Source organism: Sinocyclocheilus grahami, unplaced genomic scaffold, assembly GCF_001515645.1.
Source record: "Sinocyclocheilus grahami isolate Dianchi unplaced genomic scaffold, SAMN03320097.WGS_v1.1 scaffold34.1, whole genome shotgun sequence".
Classification (NCBI taxonomy): domain Eukaryota; kingdom Metazoa; phylum Chordata; class Actinopteri; order Cypriniformes; family Cyprinidae; genus Sinocyclocheilus; species Sinocyclocheilus grahami.
Genome location: NW_015505213.1, coordinates 418,900 through 439,699, shown reverse-complemented (window position 1 = coordinate 439,699; position 20,800 = coordinate 418,900). Strand labels below are relative to the sequence as shown.

At 36.2% G+C, this 20,800-nt stretch overlaps 1 protein-coding gene across 1 annotated transcript in view; it reads right to left on the bottom strand.

The window, feature by feature from the left end:
* Positions 1-1,344: 1,344 nt before the first annotated feature.
* LOC107581391 (mitogen-activated protein kinase kinase kinase MLT-like) overlaps positions 1,345-20,800 on the bottom strand; it is a 24,779-nt gene continuing 5,323 nt past the window's right edge. Inside the window, exons 3-12 of the mRNA XM_016266950.1 lie at positions 14,070-14,074; positions 13,842-13,938; positions 11,504-11,542; positions 11,381-11,409; positions 11,151-11,288; positions 10,380-10,466; positions 7,428-7,502; positions 6,886-6,992; positions 5,509-5,650; positions 1,345-2,171 (exon numbers count right to left, since the gene is read on the bottom strand). Of these exons, the coding sequence (XP_016122436.1) occupies positions 1,824-2,171; positions 5,509-5,650; positions 6,886-6,992; positions 7,428-7,502; positions 10,380-10,466; positions 11,151-11,288; positions 11,381-11,409; positions 11,504-11,542; positions 13,842-13,938; positions 14,070-14,074 (1,067 nt within the window). The 3' untranslated portion in view covers positions 1,345-1,823. The remainder of the gene's footprint in view (positions 2,172-5,508; positions 5,651-6,885; positions 6,993-7,427; positions 7,503-10,379; positions 10,467-11,150; positions 11,289-11,380; positions 11,410-11,503; positions 11,543-13,841; positions 13,939-14,069; positions 14,075-20,800) is intronic.

Genomic DNA, 20,800 nt, shown 5'->3' with positions numbered 1-20,800 from the left:
TCAAGGAGTGTACGATACAAAGTGGGCCTCTCTGCTCGGACTCCAGATTGCTCTCAGCTTATCTGTCACACACAGTCCAGCAAAGAGGCTGAAACAGCCGTCCAGATCCCGAGCGAATAATAAAACAAAACAAAACAAGTGAAAGCACTGGTTATGCTTGTCACATGACTCCAGAAATTTGCTAAACAAGTCATGTGGGCCGATGACAAGCATGTGCGGTTACATGTGAGATTTGAGCACAAGTTTGAATGCAAATGTTACAGCCACAATGCCAGGGAGTTGCTTTGCGATTGTTCTTTGCTTTTTACGGCATATGAACTTTCAGGAGTGTGTAGGATGACTTTATTATTCAAATTTTCAAAAATTATTCAAATGAATATATTAATAATAATAGAATGGTAACACCTCATTTTAAGGTCCAATTCTCTCTATTAGTTGGTTATTAGCATGCATATTACTATCATATTGGCTGTTTATTAGTACTTAATAGGCCTTATTCTCCATGACCATGTTCTAGATCTCTTAATCTGACCCAATACCTAAACTTAACAACCACCATACTATTAATAAGTATACAATTCGGAGTTGATAGTGAATGTGATCCCTCATCTAAAGTGTTACCTCGGTAGGTTTCTTGCTTCTGTTGAGCACAAAAGAAGATATTTTGAAGAATGTCAGTAACCAATAAGTTGACAGTAACCATATATATATATATATATATATATATTTTTTTTTTCTTTCTTTCTCCATACTATGGAAGTCAATGGCTTATCTCAACATCCTTAGAATATCTTCTTTTGTGCTCAACAGCTGAATGAAAGACATTTTTGGAACAACTTGAGGGTGCGTATTTTTGGGTGAACTATTCCTTTATTAACAATATTATAAATAAAATAAATAAACCTAATCTTAAAATATCATCTCAAAATTGTTTGAAAAAATAATAAACTTGATGTCTAAAAGGGTAAAAAAAAAAGAAGCAGCATAAAATGAAAAATAAAATTAATTTATTTAACCCCCTAAATAATTAGTTTTTAATTTCCCAGTTTCTGTTTATAAAAACATTAAAACAAGCAGCTAGCACCTTTGTCTTACTTTATATTGTGGTCCTTAAATAGGTCTAAGCATTATTTTTTACCCATTTAATCATCTGTCACATAACACGATGTATAATTTATGCCTGTACCACAAACAACGCAGTGAATTATAATATTTTGTTCTACATACTTTTTTTTAAACATATATTGGAAATGTTCCCTTTTAGTTTGACCCATTTCACACAAGTTGTTCAGTATTTCCTTTATTTTATAAAAACTTCAGGGCTTTACAAAAACACAGCTTCAGAAATCCCATTAAATCTCACATCACACTTTATAAATACTGTAAATGTGACTGTCTCACAGGGGAAATCTCAGTATGACCTGCTGTCTCACTCAGAGAAGGCAGAGGAAAATCCCTCCTACCAATGGTAAATCCTGCCATTTATGGGCATTTATGCAGTACCCTGTATCTTCCCAATTACAACGCAGTATCATTCATCGTGCTTGCTATTTATTTATACTGGTTAGCCGGTTTATTCAGAACAGCAGCCCTACTGCTAACAGGGTAGCGTAATATTCTGCTCTGGATCAAGTAATGCATGTTTTTTTTGCACTGAAACATACCACACATGGGTGCAACAATCTTTTAAAATATTCAGATCAATCGTAACAGTTTAAACTATTAATTCCTGATTTTGCAAGCTCTGACTCTCGACATTTGATCTTGCTTGGACCAGCTCTGACCCCATCTAACCCCACCCTATCGTACCGTGCTGCCCTCCACTAATCGCTGTCGTCGTCAGACCAGCCAAAGTCGTCCATGGTGATGGCCATGTTCAGTTTGCGTCCCTCACGGACACTGCAGGACTTGGAGGAATTCTTCTTTGCTTGCATGTTCAACTGCATCCCTGATTGGCTGACGAGGTTACCGCCAGGAATGTTCATATCCAGGTCAAAGATGCCCCCGAACCCCAGCATGAGCTTCTGTAGGCTGGCCTGGCCAAGATCCCCATTACTGCAGGTTGATGAAATCTGACAGCTGACCTCCGAGCTTTTGCTCTCCTCCATGTGAGCCTCATAGAAGGACTCGGCGCTGAGAGTGGCTGCCAAGGGGGAAATATGTGAAAACAGCTGCGAAAAGAACATGAAGTCAATTAACAGTTTGTAAGTAGTCATTAGAATTAAAGGTGGAAATGTACTTCAATGGAAACAGCGTTCCTGTTCTTTCTGGCTAACAAATTTCCATAATTTTTCTATGATTTTTACAAATACTTTGGTAACACTTTACATAAGCCTTTAAGTATAATGCATAATAAAGGTATTCATAATTTACAGCGTAATGCATTATATCTTTTCATAAATAATTTTGTAACAAAAGTTCAAATGCATTATAATATTTCAAGGTTTGTTTGTCGTGTTTTAATGCATTATACTTTCTAACGGTGAACAATGAATAGATAAGTATTATAATGTATGTTATTAGTGAGATCATACAATGCATTATAAGGTTCATAACAAGGCATAACTAATGCATTAAAAGTGCACTTAATTGTATTTAATGTGCACTTGTAGCGTACTTCAAATCTTAGAAGTATATTTAAAAAAAACGTACAAAAAACGTTTAGATTCAATAATAATGAAATAAAGGCATTGTAAATGTACTTAAAGGGTTAGTTCACCCAAAACTGAAAATTAGGTTGCATTTTACTCACCCCTGAGGCATCCTAGGTGTATATGACTTTCTTCTTTCAGACGAATCCAGTCGAAGTTATATAAAAAATTGTCTTTGATCTTTCAAGCTGTTTAATGCCACTCAGCGGGTGTTGCATTGCTTCAGTCCAAAAGAACTTAAATAAAAATCGCCCATCCATAAAAAAAAAGTGTCTCACACGGCTCCGGGGGGTGAACAAAGGCCTTCTGTAGCGAATCCATGCGTTTTTGTAAGAAAATAACCATATTCAAAAAGTAATAATCACTTGAATCTATCTTGCGCTCACTGTTGTAAACAGAAGCAGTTCTGGGGGAATGACGTATGAGGTCGGCTTTGCGCATGCGCCGCTCAGAAGTGACGAACGCGGAAACGCAGGGGAGAGATCAAAACAAAACAACAGTCAAGAAATAGAAGTACAAAACGAGGATTTGTAAAGAAGCATGTCAGAGGATTTCGATATAAGCGAAGAGGAGACAAAGTAAGGAAACTTTGCTTCCTTTGCTCCTGTAAACAAACGTTGGTTTTCACGAGACTCATCGGCGCAGCGCTGACCTCATACGTCATGCTCCCGGAACTGCTTCCGTGTACACCTGTTGGCGCAAGCTACATTAAAGTGATTATTACGTTCTGAATATAGATATTTTTCTTACAAAAACGCATCGATTCGCTACAGAAGGCCTTTGTTCACCCCCTGGAGCCGTGTGAGACACTTTTTTTATGGATGGGCGATTTTTATTTAAGTTCTTTTGAACTGAAGCAATGCAACACCCACTGAGTGGCATTAAACAGCTTGAAAGATCAAAGACAATTTTTAATATAACTTCGACTGGATTCGTCTGAAAGAAGAAAGTCATATACACCTAGGATGCCTCAGGGGTGAGTAAAACAGCCTAATTTTCATTTTTGGGTGAACTAACACTTTAAAGAGAGTAAACTTTCATGACTGTTTTTTAACATGTTTGAATACTTAAAAAGTATATAATGTATATAAAGTATGTAGTAATATCAAATCAAAAGTTGCACTTTAAAGAAGTGTGTGTTGATGTGTTGAATAACACTACTATAATAATACTTTAATAAAGTACTTTGCATGCACTGTAAAGTACTGTAGAGTGGTATTCAATATTACATTTAAAGTTAATATATTTTAAATATACTAAACTGCAACTTCATTACAGATATGCAATTACAAATATAAAACAAATATTTGAAAGTATGCTAAAGCATACTTGTTTCTCACAAGGCTATGTTACTGTATTATGCGGATTTTCTCTATGCAGTCTGCCAAAATTTGCACCACACAATCAAGGCACTCTACCACTTATGTTGCACACAATGCAAAGTTTTGTTTTAGCCCAGACTTTGTTGAAGTTTCACTACTCCTTTGTGCAACTTCCTACTTAATCAGACTGCTGCAGGTCACATGAAAACACAACAATGTCAGCATACTACAACTTTAAAAACTGCATTGGTGTGTCATATAAACTCTTGATTAAAACTATAGGCCTCATTCATTAAACATTTGTAAATATATGAATACGAGTAATTGGCGTGTAAAATGGACCTTCCTGAAAACCAGATTCACAAACCTCAGATTCGATAGTTAAACGTGTGTATGTTAATAAGCCCGTCCACTGCAGACAGCAAGAACCTCAATCTCTTAAAGATTACCTAGCTATATTGGCAAACAAACCCGTAAAATATTATTATATTACATATAGCATTATCAAAATGCAGTGTCTAAAAAAATTAAGCGTTTGGATGTTTTACACATCATTTACACATGGTTGGGAGCAGGTGTACATTTTTTTGTGTACCAAATAACATTTTGAAAATATGAACATTTTCTTGAATCCAAAAATGTATGCCAGTCCAATGACTTGACTTGAACAGTTTACACACACACACACACACACGTTTGTTTTTGTGAATTGTGGGGACATTCCATAGGCGTAATGGTTTTTATACTGTACAAACTGTATGTGCTATTGCCCTACACTTAACCCTACACCTAAACCTACCGCTTACAGGAAACTTTGTGCATTTTTACCTTCTCAAAAAAACTCACTGTATGATTTATAAGCATTTTGAAAAATGGGGACATGGGGTAATGTCCTCATAAGTCATCTTTTCCTTGTAATACCTATGTCATACCCATGTCATTATACAAATTTGTGTCCTCATACGTCACAAAAATGCACACACACACACACACACAAGAATCTTTCTGCTTGTGTTTCATTAATGAAGCTCATAGTGTAGGCCTATGTTTTCTTCTTTCTCCTGCTGTATCTCAGCTTAAAATATAGAGACAACTACGAGTAAGCCATTCATAGGTCACGCACAGTTTAGATATAATATATTATAAAGATATTATAAGCAGAAATTATAAACACTGTGACACTATCAAAACATCCAGGCCAGCCCAACACAGCAACTTTAACGCAATCAGAGTTTTGGGTAAGACTGTTTGTCTGTCCAATCTCAGACGAGGCGAATTTGAAAATCCTCATTATTGTTATTATATTACAATTCTGTTTGATACCACAAATGGTGCAAAAACGACACACTCCATAAAGGCGAAGGGCCACTAGTGGCATCAAACCGACTCGTAATATAATACTGTAAGAGTAATAATGAGGATTCTCAAACTCTGCCGTTCTGGATTGCAATATTACGTACTATGTAGCACACAGTATGCAGAAGTGTGGTTGCAAAATGAGTTGTTATTTTGAGCACAGAATGATGAGGACTCACAGGATTGCAGGATCTGGATCTTTCCATAAGTCTGTTTTCCCACTCTGTCAGTCGCCTTTCTCTTTCCGCCAGCTCTTGCTCCTTACAGCTCAACTCCCTCTCCAGCTGCTTCAAGCGTTCCAGCGTCTCCTCTATCTCACACCTTACAGACAGAAGACACAGGAAGTTTGAGCAACACACTAACATCATGTACAAAAAACATGGAAAAATTATTATGGCCAATTCAAAATGCACCTTTGACCTAAAACCCCCCAGCTGTCTGCAATTCCTATCTGTGCCAGCAGGTGGTACTGTATGCTAAACAATACAACCCCCCACACAAAGCCTTTAGTGTGGCTATTTATAAACAGGTATGTGAAGGAAGGCCAGAATGCCCCCCTCCTCAACCCCTCTGCCCTCAAAGCCCCATCAGCCCCTGCCAAAATCTCTCCACACACACTCTCAAAACTTCCCTCCTGCTAGAATTGATTTCTCTACCACTCTCATGAGGAGCGTTTCCAGAATGTCTCACCCTCCCTCTTCCTCCCCCTTCTGCTCCTCGCTCTCTTTTTCCATTCCTCTCAGTTCTTTTCTGACATATCTCTCTTCATGCACTGCAGCTCTGCTGAAGTCGAGCATTCATTGTGTTTGTTTCCTCTATTTGTTTTTGCCCTTACAACTCATCCCTCTATATCCAAACCTAGTCTACTTTTTTACACTATAGTTCCTCAAAACTTGATACTCAAAAAAGTTTAACAGCAAGTTTAAAGAAAGTTAAACGTCACAGAAAATTATTTTGATCATTTCACAATTATGCCAGTAAGTGTATACAGTATGCTGTAATCTCATATGGCTAAAATGTGCAGTAGTCAGACCGCTAATAAAATGTATGCAATTTGCCTCAAATAACAAACATTATTAAGTCAAGTATTAAAAAAGCTTAATATTTCAGTTTTTAAACTCTCCAAAACACCTCATAGGTGTCCATTACATTAACATTCAGGTGTACAATAAGGCACACATATGTTTGGCTAGTTTTTACGATTCAATAGACAAACTGAAATAATTTCTTGTAGGAATTTCCACATTGCTCATGGCTCTTACAGACAGTTACTTCCTGTTTCATATTTGGGTTTTTAACGTATGCTTTATGTGTTTTTAATTCTTGTAAGTTGTGTCAAACTGGCTATTGATTAATTGTTTGCAAATTTTACACTTTTTATAATTACATTATGTGTCCATATGAATCACGCTTGTCATTTGCAAAAATTTAAACAAAACTTTTTTTTTTTTGAAGAAGAAGAAGAAGAAGAAGAACATGCTTATAACCTTATTTTTTAATTTAGCACTTCAAAACTACAAAAACAAAGTTGCCAGCAAGTTCTGGACAGTACGTACCTCCACTCTGCTTTGTTATGCAAGAAGGAATTGCACTGGCCCGGCAGTCTGCTGTCGTTTTTCATGGTCTCTAGGGTGCTCAGGACCTGTTTGAACTGTGGCCTTTCCTGGAGATGAAAGAGCGTGTTTATTACGGTCATCCTTCAGCACAATGTAATACACCAACTAAATCAAAGTTTGAGTTCAAGCGTTCATTAAAATGATAAAAACCTCATCCACTCTCCTTTTTTTGGTCACTTAGCTCTTAAAATGTTAGGTCATAAACCTTCGAAATTTGAGGTCACACTGAGGTCAGCAAGAATACATGGCATAATTTGCACACAATTTTTTCACATTGAATTTGATTATGAATCACCTTTCTCTGAAAAACAAAACAAAAGACTAATTCTCCACTTGCGGAACAATTTATTTTCAGGCTCAGTGTGAAGATGTTCCTCTTTGAATAAAAGCATCTGCTGAATGACTAAATGTAAACCGTTTATAGGATTCCAGTGAGCCTGATCATCAAATGAGCTGAATTTTGGCTCTATCCCACCACATACCTTGGGCTCTGCAATCCAGCAGCATCTCATCAGGTCTGCAAAGCTAGCGGGGCAGCTGCTGGGAATGGTCGGCCTCTGGAACACATAACCCGCACAAAAACCACAGACACATGCACACACATTAGAATCCATTTCAAAAACCCACTATAGCAGACATTACATAAAATTCTAATTTTAGTACGAGTCCGGTTTTAGCTCACAAAAGCAACTGCTGCAAAGCGTTCCTCTGGGCTAAGTTTACATCACAACTCAAATGGAGCGTATATCTCCATTTTCAAAGAGTCTGATATATAATAACCAGTATATGAGGATTAACAAAGAGCTTTTACAAGGCCGCTGTTTACACTGCTAAGTGATAAAACTGAGTTCGCACTCAAGATAATGGAACTTTAAGAGCATGTGAGGAGAGATGCTGTAATGGAGACTTGTCGAATCCCATTTGATAAGCCACACATGTAGGAATCTAATACTGTCCAAGTGGCTCGTCCAATAGCAATAGCTGCACAGTATTAGATCTGACAAACAGCGCTGGCACACCAAATAATCATGAGCCCACGAGAGAATGGAAACTACTCCTTCCCACTGGGAATTTAACATAAACCAAAATATCTTTTCATCCATCTTTTGACCTCTCCCACTCCACCTCGCCAACATTTTCTCTTATAAGTACTTGCTCCCTTTTCTCTGTCTCAGACTGGGATGTTTATCTTAAAAGGTTTCCTGAATACCCCCTACAGCACTAAAACCACTGTGGTCTCATCCGATCTTCACCTGATGGCTTCTCTGCAAACATAAAGAGGAACACAATATATCTGAACTCTCTGCAATGTATGCTAGAGCTCAATAAAAGTTGCAGGGGTTCTTGTTCACATACAGAGCGAAGCCTCTGGATCAGCCCGCTATAAATAACCAACTAAAGCAAGCAATGGAATCTATGATTGTACTGTTCTGTTACCCACAGGAAGAACAAGAAACATAAAAGTTCCAAATCATTATCATTAGGTGTGGATCAATGTGAAGCCTGTTCCAAAAGTTCCTCAGCATTATTACTTTTAATTCTAAAATTCCTTTTTTAGGTCAAATTCTTAGGAAGCACTGCATATGTATAATTTTAATATTTTCATCGGATTGGAAGAAGTGGTGTAGATCTGAAATGATCTGATCAATAGGATAAAAATAAGCATGTAAAAGCTTGAAATTGACTATTTTCTCAATCAGACTCGAGAATACCTTGCACACATGTGCAGTCCCATGATGCATATGAATACATATGTGACCCTGGACCACAAAACCAGTCTTAAGTCGCTGTGGTATATTTGTAGCAATAGCCAAAAATAATTTTTTTTATGGGTCAAAATTATTGATTTTTCTTTTATGCCAAAAATCATTAGGATATTAAGTAAAGATCATGTTCCATGAAGATATTTTGTAAATTTCCTACCGTAAATATATTCAAACTTAATTTTTGATTGGTAATATGCATTGCTACGAACTTCATTTGGACAACTTTAAAGACGATTTTCTCAATATTTAGATTTTTTTGCACCCTCAGATTCCAGATTTTCAAATAGTTGCATCTCGACCAAATATTGTCCAATCCTAACAAATCTTTTCCATACATCAATGGAAAGCTTATTTATTCAGCTTTCAGATGATGCATAAATCTCAATTTCGAAATGTGCGTATGTTTGTTTACATCTTACATATTTCTTTACATCTTTGACATACATGTCAGCTTTCTTTACAGAGGTGTCATTAAAATGAGCAGCTCTCCTGTTCTGAACATGGCAACTGGGCGTAACGCATGCGTTTTATTCAGAATACATGTAATGCACATGTAAACAAATATGTAAATTGGACTGCAAAGTTTTGGGTTCACATAAACAAGACTTTCAGAATATGAAATTGATTTGGATTCAGTCAAACTGAAGAAAATGAGTGCATGTAAACATAGCTATATAGAGAATTAGTGATTCTAAACGTACTATAAATTTCATTCAGTAATTAAAAGTATTGGTTCAAATAGTTCAGTCTTGACAGTAAACAAACTCTAGTGAAATCCATTGTTTGCAAAACTATTTGCTGCCTATGTATGTCACTTAGGATCACAGACCGGATGGGTGGATCTAAGAGTACCACACTCTTATTTGTAACTGAAAGCATGATACAATTCACCATAATGTGATAAATGAGAATGCGAATGAGTTCTGTGGGCACAGTTTCCATGCGGGAAACTGAGGTTAAAACAGAGGTTCCAATAAAGTGAGGATGCAGCTGTCTATGTCGGAAAGACGTTCACTAAGTTTTGGAACAAAGCCAGGAAAAGAGTTAGCCAAAGCTACTACAACTACTGACAATGTATCACAGACATATTCATAGCAAAACTGACTTTAAAACTTAAAACAGTAATGCAACTATACTAACATTACATTCATGTGGTGGTTGCACAGAAATAACATTCCTCTCTAAAGAACACTAAGGGATTGTGGGATACTGTGTAGTACCTCATGTTTTTCCACCACCAACCAGGCCACCTGCAAACCCTCAAAACCTTTAAATGGAACTTCTCTGGTCAGCATCTCCCACAATACCTGCAAGACAAACCACAAATCAAACAATAAATGTACAGATGTCCTGGCATTGCTCTCTACAACAAAACTGGCATATTCCACAAACAAAAACATATATGGGTTGAAGAACACGGAATGCAGTTTATGCAGACTGTGCCTGAAATAACAATTGATTCAGACAGTCAAGCATGCATACACAACAGCCATATGTGTGTATATACTGTACATCTATCTATCTATCAACCCTAAAATACAAGCCTCACATTTGTTTTTTTTTGTTTTTGTTTTTTAAACAGAATACGATAGAAGATATTTAGCAATTGCACAGAAATAACATTCCTCTCTAAAGAACACTAAGGGATTGTGGGATACTGTGTAGTACCTCATGTTTTTCCACCACCAACCAGGCCACCTGCAAACCCTCAAAACCTTTAAATGGAACTTCTCTGGTCAGCATCTCCCACAATACCTGCAAGACAAACCACAAATCAAACAATAAATGTACAGATGTCCTGGCATTGCTCTCTACAACAAAACTGGCATATTCCACAAACAAAAACATATATGGGTTGAAGAACACGGAATGCAGTTTATGCAGACTGTGCCTGAAATAACAATTGATTCAGACAGTCAAGCATGCATACACAACAGCCATATGTGTGTATATACTGTACATCTATCTATCTATCTATCTATCTATCTATCTATCTATCTATATATCTATCAACCCTAAAATACAAGCCTCACATTTGTTTTTTTTTGTTTTTGTTTTTTAAACAGAATACGATAGAAGATATTTAGCATAATGTCCTGGCTGCTCTTTTCCATAAAATGAAAATGAAACCATAATACATTCTTTTCAGTATTACTTGATGAACTGAAAAATCATTTTTGTAACAATGTGAAAGTCTGCTTGGGTGTCACTGTTGATTAATTATAATGTATCCTTGCTGAATAAAAGTATAAAAGTAGGGTGCGTAAAAAAATTCTTCAAAAGTCCCTTTGTGTTACATGAAAAAAGAAAGAATGTGAATCTTACTGAATTTAAATTCTTAAACTATCCCATTTTATGAACCTTTTTTTTAAATTACAGGGACACAGAGATAAAAAAATGTGATCACAGCACATTCATTCTACAAATATAAGTACTCACCACGCCATAGGAGTAGGTGTCACATGTTTCTGAGACGGGAAGACTCTGGATCACTTCAGGGGCCATCCAAGGGAAGGTGCCCACCAGAGACATGTGCGTTGTGTGAGAAACCAACTTAGATGCTCCAAAATCACAGATCTGACCCCGAAAAAATGCATTATGTCAACTGAGTTTAAATCCTAAGATTTTATTATGAATATTTGGATGTGAATAAAAAACAGGAAACATACCTTTAATACATTGTCTGCAGTTAACACAACTAATGGAGAGAAAAGAAAACAGTTATTTGTGTATAATCTTCATGTTTGCATTTTTTGCATGTGAAATTGCTCACAGCACAGCTAAGAACTCACCATTTCTTGACTTTAGGTCTCTATGAATGACTTTCACAGCTCACAAAAGCAACTGCTGCAAAGCGTTCCTCTGGGCTAAGTTTACATCACAACTCAAATGGAGCGTATATCTCCATTTTCAAAGAGTCTGATATATAATAACCAGTATATGAGGATTAACAAAGAGCTTTTACAAGGCCGCTGTTTACACTGCTAAGTGATAAAACTGAGTTCGCACTCAAGATAATGGAACTTTAAGAGCATGTGAGGAGAGATGCTGTAATGGAGACTTGTCGAATCCCATTTGATAAGCCACACATGTAGGAATCTAATACTGTCCAAGTGGCTCGTCCAATAGCAATAGCTGCACAGTATTAGATCTGACAAACAGCGCTGGCACACCAAATAATCATGAGCCCACGAGAGAATGGAAACTACTCCTTCCCACTGGGAATTTAACATAAACCAAAATATCTTTTCATCCATCTTTTGACCTCTCCCACTCCACCTCGCCAACATTTTCTCTTATAAGTACTTGCTCCCTTTTCTCTGTCTCAGACTGGGATGTTTATCTTAAAAGGTTTCCTGAATACCCCCTACAGCACTAAAACCACTGTGGTCTCATCCGATCTTCACCTGATGGCTTCTCTGCAAACATAAAGAGGAACACAATATATCTGAACTCTCTGCAATGTATGCTAGAGCTCAATAAAAGTTGCAGGGGTTCTTGTTCACATACAGAGCGAAGCCTCTGGATCAGCCCGCTATAAATAACCAACTAAAGCAAGCAATGGAATCTATGATTGTACTGTTCTGTTACCCACAGGAAGAACAAGAAACATAAAAGTTCCAAATCATTATCATTAGGTGTGGATCAATGTGAAGCCTGTTCCAAAAGTTCCTCAGCATTATTACTTTTAATTCTAAAATTCCTTTTTTAGGTCAAATTCTTAGGAAGCACTGCATATGTATAATTTTAATATTTTCATCGGATTGGAAGAAGTGGTGTAGATCTGAAATGATCTGATCAATAGGATAAAAATAAGCATGTAAAAGCTTGAAATTGACTATTTTCTCAATCAGACTCGAGAATACCTTGCACACATGTGCAGTCCCATGATGCATATGAATACATATGTGACCCTGGACCACAAAACCAGTCTTAAGTCGCTGTGGTATATTTGTAGCAATAGCCAAAAATAATTTTTTTTATGGGTCAAAATTATTGATTTTTCTTTTATGCCAAAAATCATTAGGATATTAAGTAAAGATCATGTTCCATGAAGATATTTTGTAAATTTCCTACCGTAAATATATTCAAACTTAATTTTTGATTGGTAATATGCATTGCTACGAACTTCATTTGGACAACTTTAAAGACGATTTTCTCAATATTTAGATTTTTTTGCACCCTCAGATTCCAGATTTTCAAATAGTTGCATCTCGACCAAATATTGTCCAATCCTAACAAATCTTTTCCATACATCAATGGAAAGCTTATTTATTCAGCTTTCAGATGATGCATAAATCTCAATTTCGAAATGTGCGTATGTTTGTTTACATCTTACATATTTCTTTACATCTTTGACATACATGTCAGCTTTCTTTACAGAGGTGTCATTAAAATGAGCAGCTCTCCTGTTCTGAACATGGCAACTGGGCGTAACGCATGCGTTTTATTCAGAATACATGTAATGCACATGTAAACAAATATGTAAATTGGACTGCAAAGTTTTGGGTTCACATAAACAAGACTTTCAGAATATGAAATTGATTTGGATTCAGTCAAACTGAAGAAAATGAGTGCATGTAAACATAGCTATATAGAGAATTAGTGATTCTAAACGTACTATAAATTTCATTCAGTAATTAAAAGTATTGGTTCAAATAGTTCAGTCTTGACAGTAAACAAACTCTAGTGAAATCCATTGTTTGCAAAACTATTTGCTGCCTATGTATGTCACTTAGGATCACAGACCGGATGGGTGGATCTAAGAGTACCACACTCTTATTTGTAACTGAAAGCATGATACAATTCACCATAATGTGATAAATGAGAATGCGAATGAGTTCTGTGGGCACAGTTTCCATGCGGGAAACTGAGGTTAAAACAGAGGTTCCAATAAAGTGAGGATGCAGCTGTCTATGTCGGAAAGACGTTCACTAAGTTTTGGAACAAAGCCAGGAAAAGAGTTAGCCAAAGCTACTACAACTACTGACAATGTATCACAGACATATTCATAGCAAAACTGACTTTAAAACTTAAAACAGTAATGCAACTATACTAACATTACATTCATGTGGTGGTTGCACAGAAATAACATTCCTCTCTAAAGAACACTAAGGGATTGTGGGATACTGTGTAGTACCTCATGTTTTTCCACCACCAACCAGGCCACCTGCAAACCCTCAAAACCTTTAAATGGAACTTCTCTGGTCAGCATCTCCCACAATACCTGCAAGACAAACCACAAATCAAACAATAAATGTACAGATGTCCTGGCATTGCTCTCTACAACAAAACTGGCATATTCCACAAACAAAAACATATATGGGTTGAAGAACACGGAATGCAGTTTTTGCAGACTGTGCCTGAAATAACAATTGATTCAGACAGTCAAGCATGCATACACAACAGCCATATGTGTGTATATACTGTACATCTATCTATCTATCTATCTATCTATCTATCTATCTATCTATATATCTATCAACCCTAAAATACAAGCCTCACATTTGTTTTTTTTTGTTTTTGTTTTTTAAACAGAATACGATAGAAGATATTTAGCAAAATGTCCTGGCTGCTCTTTTCCATAAAATGAAAATGAAACCATAATACATTCTTTTCAGTATTACTTGATGAACTGAAAAATCATTTTTGTAACAATGTGAAAGTCTGCTTGGGTGTCACTGTTGATTAATTATAATGTATCCTTGCTGAATAAAAGTATAAAAGTAGGGTGCGTAAAAAAATTCTTCAAAAGTCCCTTTGTGTTACATGAAAAAAGAAAATGTGAATCTTACTGAATTTAAATTCTTAAACTATCCCATTTTATGAACCTTTTTTTTAAATTACAGGGACACAGAGATAAAAAAAATGTGATCACAGCACATTCATACTACAAATATAAGTACTCACCACGCCATATAGGAGTCAGAGGATGACCGTTAGATTTACTGAATACCCAGCTGACAAAGTCACTGAAAGACATGCTCTCGAGAAATGATTAGGCCACATAAATCTGCTCATAAGCGCATTCAAATCCCTGGAGACAAAGATCACAATAGGATGTTTAACAAAATGGCCAGACAACTGTGCAAGCGTGTAAGTGTGCGTCTGTCCTGTTGATGAACTATCCTCACACTCTGATTACCCACAAAGCTTTTTACAGTCACAACAACCTGGCAAGAGGGGTACAAGAGGGCCATAGCTTAGGAATAAAATAATCACAAAGAAGATCTCTATAATATCTTAGCGATTTCTCGTAAACACCAATGAGATACAGTGGTGTGAAAAAGTGGTCCTGTTTTTATAATTGTTTGCATATTTGTCACACTTAAAAGATTCAGATCATCAAACTAATTTTAATATTACACAAAGATAACCTGAGTAAATACAAACTGCAGTTTTGAAATTATGATTTCATTTATTAATTGAAAAAAGCTGTCCAAACCTGCCTGGGACTACGTGAAAAAGTAATTGCCCCCTAAATCTAATAACTGGTTGTGCCACCCTTTGCAGCAACAACTGCAATCAAGCGTTTGTGATAAATGGCAATGAGCCTTTCAGAGGAATTTTGGCCCACTCTTCTTTGCAGAATTGTTTTCATTCAGCCACATTGGAGGGTTTTCGAGCATGAATGGAATGTTTAAGCATCTCAATCGGATTTAAGTCTGGACTTTTACTTGGCCACTCCAAAACCTTAATTTAGTTTTTCTTGAGCCATTCAAAGGTGGATTTGCTGGTGTGTTTTGGATCATTGTCCTGCTGCATAAACCAAGCGAGCTTGAGCTTGAGGTCACAAACTGATGGCCGGACATTCTCCTTCAGGATTTTCTGATAGAGAGCAGAATTCATGGTTCCATCAGTTATGGCAAGTCATCCAGGTCCTGAAGCTGCAACCATGTTTGACTGTTGGTATGATGTTCTTTTTATGAAATGCTGTGTTGGTTTTACGCCAGATGTAATGGGACACACACCTTCCAAAAAGTTTAACTTTTGTCTCATCAGTCCACAGAATATTTGCCCAAAAGTCTTGGGGATAATCAAGATATTTTTGGCAAATGAGAGACGAGCCTTTGTGTTCTTTTTGGTCAGCAGTGGCTTTTGCCTGGGAACTCTCCCATGGATGACGATTTTGCCCAGTCTCTTTCTTATTGTTGAATCATGAACACTGACCTTAATTGAGGCAAGTGAGGCCTGCAGTTCTTTAGATGTTGCTCTGGGTTCTTTTATGACCTCTTGGATGAGTCGTCGTTGTGCTCTTGGGAGTAATTTTGGTAGGCTGGCCACTCCTGGGAAGGTTCACCATTGTTCCAAGCTTTCTCCATTTGTGGATAATGGCTCTAACCGTGGTTTGCTGGAGTCCCAAAGCCTTAGAAATGGCCCTTTCCAGACTGATACATGTCATCTTATTTATATTTTAATATTTTGTTTCTCATCTGTTCCTGAATTTCTTTAAATCGCGGCATGATGTGTTGCTCTTTAAGCATGCTTCACTTTGTCAGACAGGTTCTATTTAAGTGATTTCTTGATTCAACAGGTCTGGCAGTAATCAGGCCTGCGTGTGGCTAGTGAAATTTAACTGAGCTTTCTAAAATAATGTGGTTAATCACAGTTCTTTCATGATTTAAGAGGAGGGGCAAATAATTTTTCACGTAGGGCCAGGTAGGTTTGGACAGCTTTTTTCCCTTAATAAATGAAATTATCATTTAAAAACTGGATTTTGTATTTACTTGCATTATCTTTGCGTAATATTAAAATTGGTTTGATGATCTGAATCTTTTAAGTGTGACAAATATGCAAAAAATAAAAAAAAAACAGGAAGGGGGCAAAAACCTTTTCACGGCACTGTACATATTTTCCATTTCAAAATGATTTAAAATTCAAAATCATTTCGAAATTTGATCTGTTAATTGCAGATCAAATAACAGATCAAATTTCAGAAGTTCAATACACAGCTTTTTATTAAAACTACAGGGTTGTTTGATACACTTTCACTGCATGGCTGCAAACATTTGACATTTTATTATTTCATATTGTAAGTTTTTAAAATTACATTTATTTAGAAAATATTGCAATAACTATTAGATATTATTAGGGCTGTCGCGATTCGTCGATTTTATTCGACTATTCGATTTTTTTTAAATCCTCGACTTCATTTTGGTCGCGTCGACTAACCGGCAAAAATTCCGGAAGTGGCGCATTTCACGGTTGAGAATCCATAAAACACATTAGACTGTTTCCCAAACGCTACGATTTAATTAAATAATTATATGCGATGCAGTTCTAATACAGTATATGCGCTTTAATTATTTACATGCGTGTAGGTTTAGTACATGCGTCACACAGCGGCTCCCTTCACAGTAGTTACACAGGAACTGTTATCATTTACATGTGTGGAGCGTCTCAAACTCCATATCTGCATGTTGTTGTGAGTTTGGGTTTATTGTAACGTTAATCTGGGAACGCAACATGCGCCATTTCATAAGATTTGTAAGGTAAATCATTACTAAATCTACGCAAACTCTGTAGAATACATCCCAGTTTCAAAATAAAAGCTCAAACCCTCACTCTGAGTTTACACGTTTTGATGTCAACATATTCTTTTAATTACAGTGGCTATAGCATTTCTGTCCTAAAGAAATGGCCAAATATTAAAGATTAAGTGGACATTTGAATGAAATGGTGTTTGGTAAATATTAAACAAGGATTAGATCGCGCAGTAATGTGTAAAAATAATCATCAGGCCGTTGGCGTCCTCTGCAGGCCTTTGTTGTAATGTGTAATGTCCATTAGCTCTATTGTTTATAATACATTATGTACTTAAACAGTTTTGTTCAATAAAACCATACGATTTCTTGCTTTTGATACTTTATTTGAACTAATTATTATTGCCTCATTGCTATTAGGCTATATATGAATTTTAAGTCATTTTAAAGGCTATTGTTCACTTACATCTATTTTTATTACCACAAAAAATAATTATAATTATAGGAAGCATCTCCAATTAATTGATTTTATTTATTTATTTTGTTAAGTTTTTTCTTTTTTTTTCAGAAATACTGCACATTTACATTTTTCTCCTAAATAAATTCTGGTAAATAACATTTCTGGTAAATACTCCTTTAAAAAGTGTTTTTTGATTATAATTTTAATATTAGTAGACTATAACACGTGGATAAGTTGTCATTCTTACACTATTATACTGAACTTTGATTTCAGTGATTTGGACTATGAGATGGACACTTGCTTCTTGCACTCTATGTTGCACTTTACTTTTGCTTTAAAAAAAGGATTTAATAGAAATTTGGATTTCATTTGGTTTAATAAAATATAGTTTAATAAAATATTCTTAAGTGAAATTGTTGTTTTTTTTTGGTGGGAAATTAATCGTTAAGATTAATCGATTAATCGACAAATTAATCAATAGATTAATCGAAATAAAAATTAGTGGCAGCCCTAGATATTATAATATATGTATGCAATATATATAATATATTGTAATATATAGTGTTGGCTATACTATAAATTTACTGATGAAATCATTTAGTAAGTTATAACATGGGCTTACATGATTAAAAGAAACCTAATGCACTTTATAATTTGCAGTTTTTCTTTTTTTGCATAATGAAAATATGTGCCTTGAGTTCATTCAATCATAGAAATTCTTAATTTTATATATTTTAGAAAACAGAACAGGGACAATTAATTCCAAATAGCAAATTTAAAAAAAAATTCTTACAAGAATTGCGCGATAAAAACTCAAAATTCAGACTTTTTTTCTTTATATCTCACAGTTTTGACTTTTTTTCTCTGAATTCTGAGCGTACTTCTCGGACATTCTGTTTTTGTTTCTGCAATGAAATATGTGAGTTTATATCACAATTCAGACAATCTCGCAATTTTTTCTCAGAGTTCCAAAATTCCAAATTGTGAGCTATAAGCTTAGAATTGCGAGAAAAACAGTACAATGAGATAAAAATGTGGGCTTCCATAGACAATAGTCTGGAAAACAAATATTACAAATATTACCCTATAGTAAATATTACTCTGTTTTCATTTTTATCCAGACCTGGGAATGACTAAAATCAAATTCCATACTATGTAGGAACCTTGGTTTTAGAGATCTGAGCGATGACCGAGAGACATACCTAGTAACTTTTTTTTAATCTTATGAGCATTTAAAGAGAAACCTCTGACCAATAAAACACTCAACTGGTTATGAAACAAAAAGAGAGCACATCTTATTATTACCTGTGACAATGCCATAGTTGGGCGCTTCCAGAATGGCTCCATAGAACTGAATAATATTTTTGTGGCTCAGGACACTCAGAATCTCAGCCTGGATGAGATGAAGGGGGGACAAAACAAACAGATGCAGAGGTGAAAGTCACAGACTGCGGTCAAACACTCAGGCTCAAATGAGTGCTGCATCAATGTCATAAAACTATTTTTTCATTACAGTATGTCGAGGTCAAATATTACGCTAGAAATGTGCGTGAACACGGAGCCATTAGCAGTATTGTGGGACATGTCCGCTGGGACTCAAACTGAATGGCTTCAGCCAGGAAAGCTGCTAAACTCGGGTAAACAGTGGAACAGACTCTGTCAGTGCTGCTGAGCCTGCATTAATACTGACAGCAACACACACCGCCTGCAAACCCACATTAAGATGCTACATTTTACACTTACAGTATATCAAATTTGCTTTAGACAAAGAGAAATAGAGAAAGGCGGGGGGAGAGATGAAGGGAAAAAGAGATCATGGTCATGGAAAACTGTACATCCTAACACTCCCCCTCTCTCATGACAATAAACAAGTCTGATGGATGGATGGAATACAGGAAATGATGTAACGGTGGCTATGTACACACATACTGTGTCCAGCTTTCGCAACATTTAGATTATGTACTGAATTTGATTAATAACTTACCAATATCTCAAAGGATGCAGTATGTCATCTCAGTATTGTTTGACTGCATGCACAGTGAATACTGGGACATCTACTGCTTTTTTCTTATTCTTTTGCATAGAACGCATATTTAGACTTTTAAAGGAGTCATATGATGCGATTTCAAGTTTTCCTTTCTCTTTGGAGTGTTACAAGCTGATTGTGTATAGACAAGATCCCTGAAGTTGCAAAGACTAAAGTCTCAAAACCAAAGAGATATTCTTTATCAAAGTTAAGACTCTGCCACGCCCCCGTAAAACGGCTCGTTCTAACACGCCCCCACATATCTACCTCACTATGTGGGAATATTAGCATAATGCCGCCCAAATGTGCACGCAAAGAAAGAAGGCGTGGTTTCAGTAACTGCAGTTAGTGTTGATGCAGGGAGACGCAGTGTGATTCAGTGCAAAAGCAAAAGCACTTTATTTTGCCTTCCAGAAGTAGATGCATTTAGGAATCTTTAACCCTCTTAGCACCAAAGTCGCAAAATTACGACAAGACGTCATACTTAATCAAATAGACTGTAGTTCCTAATATGGTGTAATATCTCATTTTGTATTCCCTACCACTAGATGGCAGACATGTAGTACTTCGATTCTAGACCAAAATTACGTCACCTACCTATTCAAAGTGTTGGAGGAAAGAGCAGAGCAAGTGAGCTATCTGTCATTGATGCAGAAGCAGTTCAGTTCATAGCGTGTGGGTAAGCTGTGAGATTTGTGAGAGAAAATCACCAAATGGCTAATAAAAAGTTGTACCGTGAGGATGTGTTGCAAATGTTATTCGCCTATTCTGACTCTGAAGGGGAATATTTGCCTTTTGGAAATGACGATCGGTCGTCTAATGATCGCGCTTCTCCCGGTAACGTTACATCTTTGACGTGCAATGGTGCCGCCGTGTAAGGCGAGAGTGTTCACGAAGCACAAACAAGTGATTATTTTGACCCTTTGCCCAACGGGGATGGGAGTGGCAGGGCAATATCTATTATTTCCTGAATATTACTGATGAACTGATCAAAAAGTAGGCTACTGTTCACATGTGTTTTACTATTATATAGTATAGTAATATAGTAATAATTTAGTACTTTCTCCGGTTTTATTGTTGGTTTCCTCTTTTCTGATCATTTGGAATGAGGATAAAAAGA